The 15760-nt window shown below is 41.3% G+C and overlaps 1 protein-coding gene across 5 annotated transcripts in view; it reads left to right on the forward strand.

The window, feature by feature from the left end:
• The window catches only part of Kctd1 (potassium channel tetramerization domain containing 1), a 188757-nt gene that overhangs the window by 158115 nt on the left and 14882 nt on the right, over nucleotides 1-15760 (forward strand). For all 5 annotated transcript variants that reach the window (XM_063231822.1, XM_063231823.1, XM_063231821.1 and 2 more), the window contains exon 3: nucleotides 9796-9940. In XM_063231822.1, the coding sequence (XP_063087892.1) occupies nucleotides 9796-9940 (145 nt within the window). The remainder of the gene's footprint in view (nucleotides 1-9795; nucleotides 9941-15760) is intronic.

The raw sequence follows: 15760 nt of genomic DNA on the forward strand, positions 1-15760 counted from the left end.
TTGGCTCAGTATCCTGGGGAGCAAGCCCTAGTATTATTCATGACCCTCAAACAATCCAGGTATTGGAAAAAAACCTAGAGAAAAGACCAATTTCTAGTCACTACTATATTACCTTCTCTATGGTAGTAAATTCAGCAACAACACTGGAATCAAATGTTAATTCGACATTGAAAAAAACTCATGAATCATTCATGAATAGCCCTCCACCAAAGCAAAGCAAACTCTGAGTTTAGTAAAAATTAGGCTGCCTTTATACTGACCTACAGCAATTCAGAGAGCACTGATTTTTTGCTGAATATTGGCAGCAATGCTAGAGTTCAAACATGCTACTCAGTTAAATACTTTCTTCTCCAAAACTACCCCCTCTGATAGTTACTCTCGGTGAACCTGGCATCCTACAACAGAATACAGGCCCCATGATCTCCTTGGTCTGAGCCCAGGCCTCCCAGGGGATCCCTACTTAGCTCTCATTCTTGGCAAACCTATCTCCCAAGGGTGCCTGTCACCCAGTCTCTATGGAAGGGTATCTCTTTTGTCCTGAAGTGAGACTCTGCTCTTGGGTGCTGGTCTTTCCTTCATTCATGTCAGTCTGTTGGTTGTCAATTCTCTTGTGATGTGCTGTGAACCCAAGAAACGGAGGCAGGATGCTCAGGTCTTGAGTCCTCCAGGCTTGGGTTCAGACCCCAGGAGGGTGCACTTTTGGCCAGGGGTACAATGAGCTACCAAAGATTGAAATACTTGCATCATAAGGTGCTGTTTGCTGGCATGATTACAAATGGGGAAAACTGCTAAGTTGAAAATAGAAATAGCTGCCTCGGCCATCATCCTCTCATAGAATTAATATGATGCTTTCATTTGAAGTGACAACTCTGAAGTGCTGTGAGAAAATCCCAACAGTCTGGAATAGTAAAACATTGAGGGAAATGGGAGAAATTCCCTTCTACATCCTGTTCTCATTAATGATGACAAAGTACTGCAGAGAGTAGGGGCTGCCTAGAGAGCAGCAGTCTCTGGAGGGATGGGCCCAGAGTTAGACACTGATGACATGGATGGAAGATTCAAGAATGTTCCATCACATTCCTCAGAAAGGCACTCATCCCATAGTCAGAGCTACCAGTACTAACAAGACTAGGAACAAGGACCATCCTCAAACAGTATGGACCCCTTGGGAAAACAAGCAAAATTGTTTCCCATCACTGGATAAGGAGAGCAACCACACAATGTAAACAGTTTGGCAGAGGTGCTAGGGCAGGGAGAGAGCTGGGTATTCTGGGACAAGGGAACATTTGGGGTCAGGATCGCATGCTCTGCCTGCTTCATTTGTTTATTTGTTTGTCTTTGTGATACTGGGATTGAGCTCAGAGCCTCACACATGCTAGGCAAGTGCTCTAGCACTGAGCCAACCCCCCCACCACCACCACCACCAATCTTTAATGTGCCTGTTTTGAGGGGAGCAGCTCTGTAGATTTGCTGGCCATCATTCTTCAGGGAAAGTACATTGCACAGCTCGGCACCATCAGCAAGTTCTTTGTTGGCTCTGTGCCTCCATTTCTTCATTGGTGCAATTGAAAAAGTATCTGTAAACACTTGACAGAGCTCTTGTGAGGATTCAAGCAGATAATCCAGTTTTTAGCTGAGTGCCTAACACAAACTCTCAATAAATGTTTGCCAGTAGAGCACTTTTTCTCTTGAATAGTAATTATTATTGTAAAGTGGGAAACATACTAGGGCTTTAAATCAAGAGAAATGACTAAACAAGTGTGTCGAAAACATCACCTGATACAGAACAGACCGCAGGGAGGAGGGCAGTGGGGCTGCGGGGGCAGGCTTGTGCTGTGTACGTGCCCAAGTAGAAGGCAAGAGAAAACCTCGACAGAAACTGTGTTCACTGGAAACACCCAATTGGGTTTCCAGGAGTGGTTCCACTCCTGGACTGATCTTAGAAAAATGGCCATTTACAGCCTAGTGTGGCAGTGCACGGCTGTGATTCCAGCACTCTGAGGGTGCTGAGGCAGAGGCTCACAAGTTCAAGTTCAGCCTGGGCAACTTTGAAAGACCCTGTCTCAAAATTTTAAAAATTATTTTTTAAATAATGTCTGGAAATGGAGCCAAGTCCAAGCTCTAGTACCACACAATCACTTTAAAACAGGCACTTGCTCAGGCCAGCGAAGCCCAAGTGATCTTAAAAGTTTTCATGCAGTTCAACAGGATTTTATATATAGGAAGAATTGTGTTTTGAGGAGCATAGCACTTAATCTCCCAAGAAGGAACAGACACTAAGTCAGGTGGCACAGCATTTTCAGAGGAGGGAAACAGACCTCCTGGCAGGAAGGATGTAGACAAGCTGGGCTCTGCAGTCCCACTTGCCTGGTGCGAGTTCTGGTGCTATCCTTTTCTTCACTGGCCAATCTCCTCACCTGTGAAACGGAGATAATAATACCAGCCTCAGAGAGTCAGTCAACTCAGTAGCGTGCTCTGCACATAATGACATTAACTCAGTTAATGTCAGTCTTATTAGAGATCCATTGGTTCTTCATAAAAATTCTTTGAGCTAGGTATGATCCCATTTCTCAGATAATAAATCAAAATGCAAACTGATGTGAGCGCCAAAACCAGACTTCAAACTCAGGTCTGCAAGACTTAGAGCTGAATGTGCCAGGGCCACCTAAGACATGACAGCGTGTGCCATGTTGGAGAGCCTGTGTGAATCATGGCGTGCACTGTCTTGCGTGCACTTCCTGCTCTTCCCCACCTCATCCATGATGTTCTTCCTTCATCCTTCCCTGTACTTCCAGTGGTACCTTAAAACCCCACACAGGCCTTACCTTCCTGGGAAGCTTTCCTGCCGGCCCTGGCTGGATCCCTCTCCTCTGTCCCTCCACGTACTCAGCAACCCTATCATGCTCCACTAAAGATGCAGAGCACAGGGAACGTGGCAGCCATTCAGTAAATGTAGAGATAAGACGTCTCCTTATATAAATTCTGATGGATATTTAAGAAGTGAGGTCATTATAATCTTTTTTTCATAGGAAACAGTCAAGGTAGCCTTCCTAACCTTTAAGAATTTTCTAGCCAAAGAGTCATGTGGAGGACTCCTAAGCAATACCCTGAGTAGCCTTGGGCTGCCCCTGCGCCATCAAAACTGCCATCGGGATTGATTCTCCAAAATGCCCAGTTCCTGAGTTGCTATTACACTCAAACTTTTCGTATATTTTCCTTCTCTTTGTCTCCTTCTTTCTTAGATTCTATATATCATTTAAGAAAATGATGCTGCCTTGGGGAACAGGGACTAAAAACATTACTTCCCCATAACTAGATATAATTTGTTTTGTTTGCTTTTACTTAGAAATTCTTCTCTCCCTTTCCTTAAATTACTTCTATCCATCTTGATATAACAAGCTTCGAAGTAATTTTTATCTGCATTCATGAAATATAGATGAAATTCCCCAAATCTGGAAACTCTGAAGAACTATCCTTAGATTTTTTTAAAGTTATACTTCAAGAAAATTAAATACTGTTTATGATATTCAGACTTCTAAAACAGAAAGTTATCAATGTTAATGTTATATTAATATCCACCATAGCAGTTTAAAAAACTTTTACTATACACATTTAAAACTAAATGCGAAAGAATGCAATCTTGAATTCCACAAGTGTCAGGTATTCTCGCAGCCCTGCCCTTCCTTTCCTCTCTGTGTCTTTGCTGTTCCATCCCAGTAGAAAAGAGGCAAAGATATCCTTCGGTTACAACACTGTCCCATCTGCCAACATCTCGTTCTCTCCCCGCTGCTCTGAAGATAGGTTCCCTGTGTGCTGACTGCTGTCCCTGTGCCTCACATTCACACGCACGCACGCACGCATGCACACACACACACACACACACACACACACCTGGATTTGTTTGCACATATTAGTATCCACACCTTCACTCAGTCCTCTACCTTATTTGGCTACAAATACTCTGAAAACAGAATAATTCAACGGGAAAAGAAAAATTGCTTTAAGAATACCCAACTAAGCGGTGCACTCACGGCAGACTATTTTTCTGTTTGGCTGCCTCTCTGCCTTCTATACTTTTCCAGTTTTCGACAATGAGTAAGTATTGCTTTTATCATTTAAAAATAAGTCCAAATGATAACAAGGTAACTTGGAAGTTGCCTTTGAATCTCTTAACTAGCAAAATAAATCTGAACCAGAAACAACACGAAAACTTTTCTTTAGGTCAAACCATATTTTCCATGGCTTGAAAGCCCAGAGACAGGAAGCGGGGGAGGCATTTCTTGGCAGAGTGCAGCCTTGCGGCTAACAAGGCCCAACACCTTCCCTACCCTTTCCTTGCTCTGCTTGTCCCTTGGTCAGCATTTGCACTTCACTCCTGGAGGAACTTCCTGCCTGTCCTGGGCAAGTCCATCCTGCAGCAATTGTGGATGGCACTCCTGTAATTACCAGGCATGGACCAGATGGGGAGCGTGGAGTGGATTATCCCTCTTGCCTCTAGGTAAAACGCAACTGGTGTCACGTTGCATGCTATAGTGCAGAATGTGACAAGGTGTTCACCAGGTCACATAAGGAGGACTGGTTGTTTGGAGGCTGGTGGCCTCAAAAGGGTTGGAAACCTCCCCGGGCTGAATTTCTTTAGCTTAAAGCCATAAATCCCATAGATTACATCCAGATTAGATGTGAGAAGACAGCGTATAAGGGAAGAGGAGTGCTAAGGTAAGAGGATGGGGCGTGTACCACTCGCCCCAGAAGCATTTTCATTGCCCTGAGAATCCCCTTATCTGTCCTTTGTTACACTCTTTCGCAGTGCTACCAGCTGTATTAAAAGTAACCTCAGAAATCTTGGGCTGTTTCATTTAGGTTTGGTTTAGGATATCTGTGTTAGTTTCCTATTGTTACAGTAAAACACCTGAGCAAAAACATGTTAAAGGAGGAAAGATTTATTCAGGGTCATGCTTTCAGAAGTGCTTTGTCAGCTAGCTCCGCATGGTGAGGTTCTGGCAAGGCAAACATCACGGCAGGAAGGGCACAGTGGAGCAAAGCTGCTCAGCTGGGAGGAGCCTGGAAGCAGAGAGGAAAAGAGCCTGGGAGTTAGGGACAAGTCACACTCTTACAACTCATGTCCCCAGTGACCCGCTTCCTCCAAACCTCAGTTTCCATCATCTCCCAGTAGCATCATCAGATGTGGTGAGAGCTTTAAATATATGAAATGTGAGGAGCACTTAAAATCTAAACCATAACAATGGCTTCTCAGTATACCTTGACCTCAGCAAAACCAAGCCCCAATATCTCAACTTTTTTGTAGCCCATCTATTAAGGAAATAAGTTTCCTACACAACTGATAATAACCAAATAATATCAGATACTATTTTGGGGTATTAAGGTCTCAAACAATTACATATTTCCCAATGGAAGTTATTTTTTTTAATTATAAATGAAAAGACAATATATTTAGTGACCAAGAAAACAAACTTTAAGTCATACCTAGGGTGACATAAAGGCTCTGTCATTTAAAAGTAGTGACCCTTTGGCCAAGAGACTTAACCATCTGAGCTGCTTTCTTTTTCTTCAGAATGAGAATAGTAAGGCCACTTCTTCCATGGATCAGTGTAAAGAGTAAATGAGATAAATCTCACAAGACAGCCAGCTCGCTCTTTAGCACATTATACTATTCACAAAGTAGTAACTAACATTAGAGTAGTTCTCTTCCATAAGCTTGAAGGTGACTATTCTCTGCCCTCTGCCCCAGGGCAGCATGGTGAGGTTTGAGAGCTGTATGTCTACCTAGCTCTGTGCATCTTTGAGGTATATGTTTATGGAACTCTCTCTGTTTTTAAACAGGAGGTCAAACTAGATCATCCTGGGGATCCTTCACTTCTAAAACTGTGGTTAGCTATTTAAGAAAGCACATGACAGTTCCAAGTGACAGAATGACTAAACTACAGCTTTCCATGTTGGTAATGTTCATGTGCTCCTCTTTTTTACTGTGTTTATCCTCCTTTATATTGGTTCTCAACTCAGTTGAGACTTACTTGGGGAGCTTTAAAAAACACAGGTGCATAGGCCTCTCTCTCCACCTTCTGGTATGACTCAGTAGGGGACCCCTGGCATTGGCATGAGCCATTAAAGGTTTTTTTTTTTTTTCTTGTATATTCATTCATTTGTAGACTTCCTTCCAAAAGAAGCTTCATTTCTGCTGAAATTAGGTCCTCATTTATTTGCTCCATAAAGAAGAGTAAGCAACAGACTAAAAAGCAACAAAGTAGAATATAACACTGAACCATGCACATTTTAGTGAACATTTATAATTCTATTAGTTGATGAAATACAGATAAAATGTGATCAGTATGAGAAAGAAGGCATACAGTTAGATGTGAATTAAGATTGGCCAGGAGTTGATATGTCTTGAAACTGTGGTGGATATTTAGGGGTTCATTATTATTTTCTCCATTTTGTTACATTTGAAATTTCCCAAAATGTTTTAAAAAATTAGTCACCATAGTAATGATAGTTCTTTTTAAAAAATGTGGAAGGAAGTCTTTCTCAGCATTGCCACTTGGTTCAGTGAGTATAAAAACAAGAAGAAAAGCCCAGCCATACATCATCTGGAGCCAGCTTGGTCTTGGTCAGTTGGAAAACAGGAATGTTCTCCAAGGTTAGTAAACTGTAATCAGTTCCACATAGTTTTCAGGCACCAGAGTTTACACATCACTGCAGTTTGATTTGTAACTCCATTCACACGTCCACAAGAAATACAGCCTTGTGATTTCCGCTATTATTTGCTTAGCCAAACAATACTTCTCCACAGCACTTTCGGCTTGATCCCAAAAGCCACCCAGGGACACCATTTTACGATTACTGCACCGCCTTCCTCCCCCTTCTGCATTGTTGTCACAACTCTACACGTTCCTCCTTTTAAAGGCAGAAATCAGCAACACTGGCACTCCTTTTGTTATTTCTAACATTTGGTGATTCAAATCTGGGACTTTTTCTTCTCCAAGGGGCCTTCCACCTCTGGCACGTGTATCCACCGCCCAATGGTCCCTTTCCAGTTCTTTCCCGTTCTCTCCACAGTTCTTGCAGCTAAGCTCTCCGGTTAGCCTTTTCTGCCCTAAGTGGTGTGTGTTCTTTGGCCACCTTATCCGCGGTGGACCCGCAGACTTCCCGGCTTGCATCTCTCAGTCACTTCCGCGGGGCCACTTCCTGGTCCCGCTTGAGCACTTCCGGCCCGCCTGGCAGGACCTCGCCGCAATGGTTCCGCCTGCTCAGCCTACCCCTGGTTAGGTTGGTTTGATGGCTGCTCATGCGTTGCTGAGCAGGGAAACCTGTGTCAGGGCCTGCACTAGGTTTCCTGTCTGCTAGTGAAGCTCATATCTTACTTTGTTCTCCGTGGAGTGCCTCTGGGTATCCCATTTACCCCAGCCTCTGCCTTCAGATGTGGCAGCAACCTCTAGGTCTACAGGCTGGACAGCCTCTTCTATTGTTCAAAGTCTCTATTAAGATTTACCGCCTGCTCTTTACATTTTTTTTCTATTTCATCTAACTCTAAGTGAAGATGCCTTTGATTATATCCATGCCCAATGTCCTGTTACCTGACAGATACCATTTTTTGTTTTGGTTTTCCACCCTAAAAACCATTTCAGTGACATGTTTCTATTTTAGAAAGGTCTTTGACAATGCATCCTGCCAAGGTTGTTTTCCCTCCTCAATTCTGTTCCTTAGTGCCCAAAGTCTTAGAAGAGTTGCTTTCATAGAAATTTCTGTGGGCTGGCTTGGCATATTTTATACTGTTGGGCATTTTTTGAGTTCAGGGAACCTGAGAAAAACAACACAAGACAGTTTTATGAAAGAAATTAGTACTCAGGGAAGTCAGTTCATTCTGATTATTAGGTAGTCACTGGCCAGGCCTTGTTGCCATTCCATACTCTTCATTCCTGATTCCTTTACTGATTCACTCAAGTAGAGACTCATTAAATCTCTCAGACAGTTCCTGAGTATATCCAAATCTAGACTGGAAAATGAAAGTGCATCTAAGAATGGAAAGCATAAGGTTTATTTAAGAATAAAATACTTTCCTACCTATTCCTTTATGATAATGACTTGGTAAGAGGCAAACAAGTCTCATTCTTTCCCATTCTGCATCAGATTGTCCTAGAAACACTATAAGTAAGTGACTTAAGTATTTATGAGTTTCTAGCCTATTGCCTGTGCAATTGATGTGTCAATGAGAAATGAATGAGTAGGAAGCTTGTGGTGAAAGCTTCCTGGGATGACTATAATACATGCCCTGGATAATCACATTCATTTCTTGGAAAGTTGGGTGAAAACACTCAAAAAAATTTATTGAAATTTTGAGATTTAATCCTACCATTGCTTTCTTCTCTGCATATACTACTTTTATAGGGGACATGAGTCTTTAAGTCATCTTTAAAGGATTTTTCTTTCAAGAAAAATCCACATGCCTTTCTTTTTTGAAAGCAGCTTTCCTACCTATTTGTCATATTTTAAGAGGGGTGAAATTATTGTTATACTCTGCACAACAGTACCATTCCAACATACTGTTTAAAAACCTATGATTTCACAGCAATCTTTAAAGAAGTAAACGGCATTTCAAATCAGAGATGGACTTGTCATGAGACTAGCAAAAGCATTTCATTAGAAAATTTAACTATTTGGCCTGGGCACAGTGGCACAAGCCTATAATACTAGTTACTGAGGAGGAGAAGCATAAATTCAAGACCAGTCTGGGCAATGTAGCAAAACCCTGTTTTTAGGAAACAAAAAAGGGGTGTAGGGATGTAATGCCATGGTACAGTACTCCTGGGTTCAATGCCCAGTATTCCCACAAAGCTATTTGCTAAACTGAACGTTTTAGAAAAGAGAGATTTCTAGTGTGTGAATTCCACTTTCAGATATGTGCATCATTAGCTAGCCTGCTTCCTGTTTGTAGAATAAACATGACCTCTTTCTATTAACTGAATATATAATAAACTGTGTAGGTTAAGCCTTTCATATTGGGGCAAATGATGGGTACAAAATACTTTAACTGTGTCACATTATACAAATGTTAATTCTAAAAATGGGGAAAACACATATTGAGGATCCCAGTTTTTAAAAAATCTTACTCATAGTCAACTTAAATTCCAGAACTAGGTCGCATTTTTTTGGGTGGTCAGATTTTTTTATGATGATCCTTGGGTTTTAATAATTCTTTTTGATAAGACCTAAAAAACTGGGTAGTATATTGCTAATGGAAAACATATTCTCCTAAGTGAGTGATATTTTATTTTGTGTAATATAAATGTTACTATTGTAGCATTGTCTATTTTTAGATGTTGGGATTCATAGATGGAGAAAACCCAGAAAAGATTTTTTTTAAAAAACAGAATTGACTTTTAAATAGAGACTGCTTAGAAGACACTTTGGAGCAGTAACATTTTTTAAGTAGCAGAGAAGGTTCTTTCAAGTAGCACAGAGGCAAAGACAAGATATTCCATCATGGTGACAGTATTTTGCCATAATGACCATGTCAGGAACATTTTCTTGACAGGTAAAAGACAGTGAATAAAAGAATGTATTTGAGAAAACCTGAGACTATTTTGAATCATTTGGTTCTAAGGTATTTACCACCCACGAATAGTACTTCTCAGGGAACCATAACTACTTAACTGATGATTTTTTTTTTGACTGCTGTCTATGAAATTGCTACCTTTAACAATGATACAAAACTAGAGCTCTTAGTCTTAATGGCCAATTGATCTAATTGTCTTCACTCTTCCCTTTTTTCTATCACAGAATTGGAAGACTTTTTGATGGTACAGAGCCCATTGTTTTGGACAGCCTCAAACAGCACTATTTCATTGACAGAGATGGACAGATGTTCAGATATATCTTGAATTTTCTACGAACATCAAAACTCCTCATTCCTGATGATTTCAAGGTGAGGGAATCCATAAACATATTGTTAAGTTAACGATATGTGATTTGCTTTGATGGGTCCAAAATATTTCTACTTCTAAATTTTAACATATACCAGTTCTAATGATGACATAGGACTCTTTGAGTCCTATGAAGGCTTTATTCTGCCTTCATTAAATAGATTAGGGTCATTAAAGTTTTATACGACCAAAAGACCTTTTTCTTTAAAGTACTAAGTTACAATTCATTTTAATAAGTTGAAAATAAATTGATTGAGTTTATATCTCACCTCTGGTATGAGTTAGCAAGCTAGACAATAAAAAGAAAACTGATTAGCTTCATGAAGACTGTCTCCTAAAAATTAAGAATGACCATTAAGTTAAGTTTTAAAATTATTCCCTTTAAAGTTTGTAACGAGCATTAAAGTTAGTCCCACTGAGGTATTACACCACCTTGTGTTGGTAGCTCTAGGCAACCAAATTAGATGAGGAGAACAAATAGGAAGTATTACTAGGGGATATATGAGAATGTAATTTTGCAGCTGATGTTTCTCTAAATATGAGATTCTAAAGAATCAACTAAATACTGCTATAACTAATAAAGAATTGATTAAAGCATCTAAATTCAGGTTGAGTATATTACAATCAATACTTTGTATTGTAGAACCAACCATACAATATAATGGGGAAAATACCAAACAAAATAGAAATAAACCAAACAAGCAAAATACAAAGCCTGATTAAGATAATCACAAATCTCTACATACATACATAAAAGAAGGGTTGATGAAATGAGGGAACTTTCTGTGTTCCTGGATGAGAACCTCAATATTGTTAGTGTCTCTCACTCAAATCATTCTATACATATTCACTGCAAACTCATCTAAGTAATACACTTTTTAAAATGAAATTTGAGGGGATGGGGATTTAGCTCAGCAGCATAAGCCCCTGCCTTGCAAGCAGGCAGTCGTGAGTTTGATCCCCAGTACCGATAAAAAAAAGAAAAAGAAAAAGTAAAATGAAATTTGACCCATTTGTAAAGTTTGTAAAGAAGGAAAACAAGTTTAGGAATAGCTTCAAAAAGTTGGGCATGATAGTGCATGCCTGTAATCCTAGCACTTCAGAGGCAGGGGCAGGAGGATTGCTGAGTTCAAGACAGCCTGAACTGCATAGTGAAACTGTCACAGAACAAAAAGAAGAAAAAGAATAGGGTCATAGTATTGGTAGTTAAGGTGGGTGATGGTAGATGTATCCTACCAGCATCAAAGCATACTTTTGAACAGTGATAATTTAAATGAGTGATTATGTAGAGTTGAAATAGACAGACAGGTCAGTAGAGAAAAATAAGATCCTGAGATACATGTGTGTGTGTGTACATATGTAAGAATTTAATATAAAGGTGCTATTTCAAACTAGTGGGGAAAGAAAGAAATAGTTAGTAATTGATGCTGAGACAACTGGGTAAATTGTAAAGCCAGAGCCCTATCTTACATCATAAATTCATAAAACTTCCAGAAATAAACATAAAATTAAAGGTATTAGAAAACTAGAGGAATTCCTAAAAGTATAATTTTGAGGTAGAAAGGGCCTATGTAAACATGACTTCATACACAAAAGTCATCTTTTTAAAAAGTTATAAATTAAAGACATCAGATACAAATAAAAGATGTCAAAGTAGAAGAAATATTTACAACAAAAGATTAATATTCGTCATAAAAACCTCCTAAAAAATCTTTCCGAAATGCACAAACAACCCAGTGGAAAAATTTTTTAGCTATAAACAAAATTTTCCCATAGACATTACCAGTAAATATTTGAAACAAGTTTACAGTCTCTTTAATGTAAAAAAATAAAATGATATGCTTTTTATCCATTAAATTGGCAAAATTAAAAAGATTGATGATATACAGTGAGCATATCCAGTTCCGCAGGAGTGACAATGGTGAAACATTTTTGGAGGGCAGTTACTAAAATTTCAAATACATCTTTGGTCTAGTCATTTCATATTTACTAATTTATCTTTCACAAATACATATTTGTAGCAGGTCAATTTATCTTATGTAAATAAGTAATTAAAGATATATGTACAACAGGATGTTCATTATAGTCATGTTTATAATAGCAAAACCTAGGCAGACCAAAAAACGCTCAACAAGGGCAGATGGTTACAAGTAGCATAAAATGTCCATACTACAGAATGGTTTAAAAGAATGTGGTCCATCCATATTTAGTGATATATTGCAGGGATTTGTAAGAGTTTTGTTATTCAGTGAAAGTACTAAGTTGCAGAGGCAAGCAAGGGGATGTAGGGGACAAAAATGGTCAGAGTATGTTGTATGCATGTATGCATCTTTCAGAATGAAGCCCACTAATCTTTATGGCCAGTAGGTACTCATAAACAAATATGTGAGAGTGGAAATGACAGTAAGTTGCAGAAGGATATGTTCACTATGTTGCCATGGATTTAAAAAGTCATATATGTGTGCAGATAAATGCAGAGAGAACCATCTAGAAGAGTAGAACCCAAAGTAAAATGAGGTTCAGGACCCCTCTCATCCATCCTTCCATTCTGAACTTTGAATTGTGGGGCAGGTGTCAAGTATTGTTAGTTAAATGGAAAAGAGAATACCGAGATGTTACATCACATACATATGTATTTTACATAAATACAACTATTCACATTGGAAAAGAAAGTCAGGCAGAGAGTAGCAACTGCAGATAGCATGCAGAGGGGCCCCCACAGCCCCTCATGGACCTGAGGACGGTGCATGCGCCTGCTGCTTACCCGCCACAGGCAGCTCCAGGGGCCTCTCGGGAGTGTACGTCTCACAATGCTGAGTGTGATTCTAGGACCTAAAGTTGTGAGGGCGTGGATTGTGCAGTGTGGCTTCCAAACGAAAGTCAGCTGCTCTATCAGTGATGCTGTCTTCTAAATCAGGAAGGGAAGCATTCTGAGAAGTCATTTCAGGGCACACTCCTCTAGGAGCAGGGGGAGTCCAGGGCAATGTATATGATGTGCACATCTTTCTTTGCATGTCAACTTTTGAATCTCTTTCCAATATTTTTATTGATGTACCTTTGTTAGTAATAGAATTTGAGCAAGTATTTATCCAGGGCTCTTGGGTGGGAGCTGGTTTAGATAAGGCCCTGTTGGTCGGGGGTGAAGGCGAAGTCTCCTGCCTCCAGCCCTCTTGCTGGGACCCCTCTGCCCAGACCCCAGTGCAAAGGAAGGTAACTGTATTAAAATGACAACTCCAGGGCCACTGGGCTTGAAGAGTGCAGGTTCACTTCCCACAGCAGCTGCAGAGGGGTCAGAGAACTGGGAGCAGGTCAGGTCTACCCAAGAGCAGGAACTGCTGGCCCTCTGAGGTGGGAAAGAAAGCACCAACTCCAGGAGCCACCCCGCCACCAGTTATTCCTGGTGCCACCAGCACCAGCACCGGGCATGCACCATCAGACGTGGACTTTTTCCCCATAAAGAAAAACAAATATGCCCATAGGTGAGGGCTAGAGTGTGGTGTGGAGAGGTGAGGGATGTTTGTTCTTACTCTCCTGGTTTCCCAAAGGAAGGCAGTGAAACTGGGGAAAGCATCCGGGAGAAAATTTCACTTTTGGTTCTGTGTATGTTAGTTTGCATTTTACTCATTTATTAACAGTGAGCAGGTATCTACATCTTAAATAATTAAAATAACACAACAAAAATTTTAAGTGAACTTGTTAAAAATGAAGTCACATTTTCATGGGTACAGACATGTTAATTAGTAAGGAAAAAGCATAGAATTTTGTGGTCCTTTCCTGCCTAACCTACGTAAAACCCAGGCTTCAGGAAAAAGTTTAGTTGGCACAGCACTAAAAATCCCCTCATGTTGGGTGCACCCTACCTGGACAGTTCATTGCTTCCTTAAACTTCAGTGCCCCACACTGGCAGCCTCCTGATCCACATCACCACCACCATGAAACTCACCCTCTCCCTGTGTATCCCATCTCAGTGAAGGATGTCAGTACCCACCTGCATGCTCAGGGCAGGCACCTGGGATCATCATGGTGTTATCCGCCTCTCTGCTTCCTCCATGTGTCTCATTAGTGAGCTTGTCCATTGCATCTCTTGGATACTTCTCAGATCAATCCCACTTTCCTAAGCCGGAGGCCTAGCAACTCTCTGTACTACTGGAAAGGCCTTCGTAACTGGTCTCCCTTCTCTGACCCTTATTTGCTCTCTGCAGTGAAATGAGGAAGACACTTACTTTTGGTTAAATTTTTTTTCTTTGTTTTGTTTTGTTTGTTATTTTGAGACAGGGTCTTGTTATGCAGTTCAAGTTGCCCTTGAGCTCACTTGGCAGCCTAGACTGGTCTTGAACTTGCATTAATCCTGCTTCAGCCTTCCGAGTGCTGGTATTACAGGCGTGCACTACCCCACCTGGCAAAACTTTTTATTTTGAGACGATTATCGCTTTGTCTGCCCTTACAGGAAATACAGAGATCCATGTTGCCCAGGTCTGCCCAGTAGTGACACCTTGTGAAACACAATATACCGTCAAAACCGGGAAGTTAATGTTGACACAGCTCAAGGCTCAGGACAGTCTCATCTCCTCAAGGCTCTTCCTGGGATAGCAGTCCCCTTCCTCTCTCCGTCCCCATCTCCTACTCTGTCCTAGAGTCCTGTCCCAGAGTCCTAGTCCTGCCAGAAATGCCACACTGACTTTCCTTGTCCCTGATTAAAGCGCCCCATCCTTGTTGGAACCCAAGTGGCCAGGAAGGCTCTAGCTGTGCCTGCTTATCCAGCTCTTCCCTACATTTGCACCCCACAGTTCTGCTTCCTCACATGCACCCTCTTCTTGCCCCCACTGCAAGAGGCCATCCGCCACCTCTGCAGTTTGCCCCTGATCTTCTCCAGCCTTTGTTTGAATTCAGGACTCAGCTTACTCGTCAATCCCAGCCCACGTCTACCTTAGGTTAGCTTTAACCTGGATCCCCTGGGCTTGCACCCGGGACATTTGTGGTGATCCATCTGTTAGTTAGCTCTGCTTATTCAGTTACAGGTTAGGAAAGCTTTCAGGAACACCCAGTGGCTTAAATGAAAACTTGTTTTCCTCATATAAGAAGGCAGAGAGGGACACAGAGTTGCTGAATAAGGTGTCTGCTCGGTGACCAGCCAGGACCAGGACTCTGTCTTTTTCTTTTGCCCTCCTCAGTGTTCTGCCACCTCAAGGTCGTGTGGTGAGTGAGTTCACTACAGGCATCATGTTTTCATTCAAGACAGGAAAAAGAAGCAAACGTATCTCCCTTCATCCAAAGACCCCTCAGAGGGTTTCCTTTCCATGGCTTGTTGGCCACAACTAACCCTCCCCCAGCTTCAGGGGAGACTGACTAAATGGTCTCCCTTTTTGGCCTCTGTTTCCAACTCCAGAGTGGGACAGGTGGGCCAAAGACGAGAGCTAGTGGTAGCTGTCCAGCCCATCAGCTCAGTACCTGCCACGTGTCAGGCCTGTTAATATTTGTGGTGTGGGTGAATGGGTGCATAGAGGGCTGAGTAGATGGATGGACTCAATCTCCATCACAGGGAGCTCTGATTCGTCGAGCTCATTGGCTCATTGGCTTGAGTAGGTTCTTGAACTTGGCTCTGGATATGTTGTGTCTGTAAGCTGACTGCCTTGCTGTATTGTAAGCTTCTCACATACAGGGACATTTTTGTGTTTTTCCAGAGGACATCATGTGCTAGATCCATGATTTCCACCTTGGTTACTTTTCTCTCATTGCTGGGCAAAACACCCAACACCCAAAATTAAAGAAGGAAAAGTTTATTTAGCTCACTGTTTGTGGAGGTTTCAGCCCGTAATCAGATG

The sequence above is a fragment of the Cavia porcellus genome, unplaced genomic scaffold (genome assembly GCF_034190915.1).
Source record: "Cavia porcellus strain 051 isolate PalLab524CR breed Dunkin Hartley unplaced genomic scaffold, mCavPor4.1 scaffold_20, whole genome shotgun sequence".
NCBI classification, from domain to species: Eukaryota; Metazoa; Chordata; class Mammalia; order Rodentia; family Caviidae; genus Cavia; species Cavia porcellus.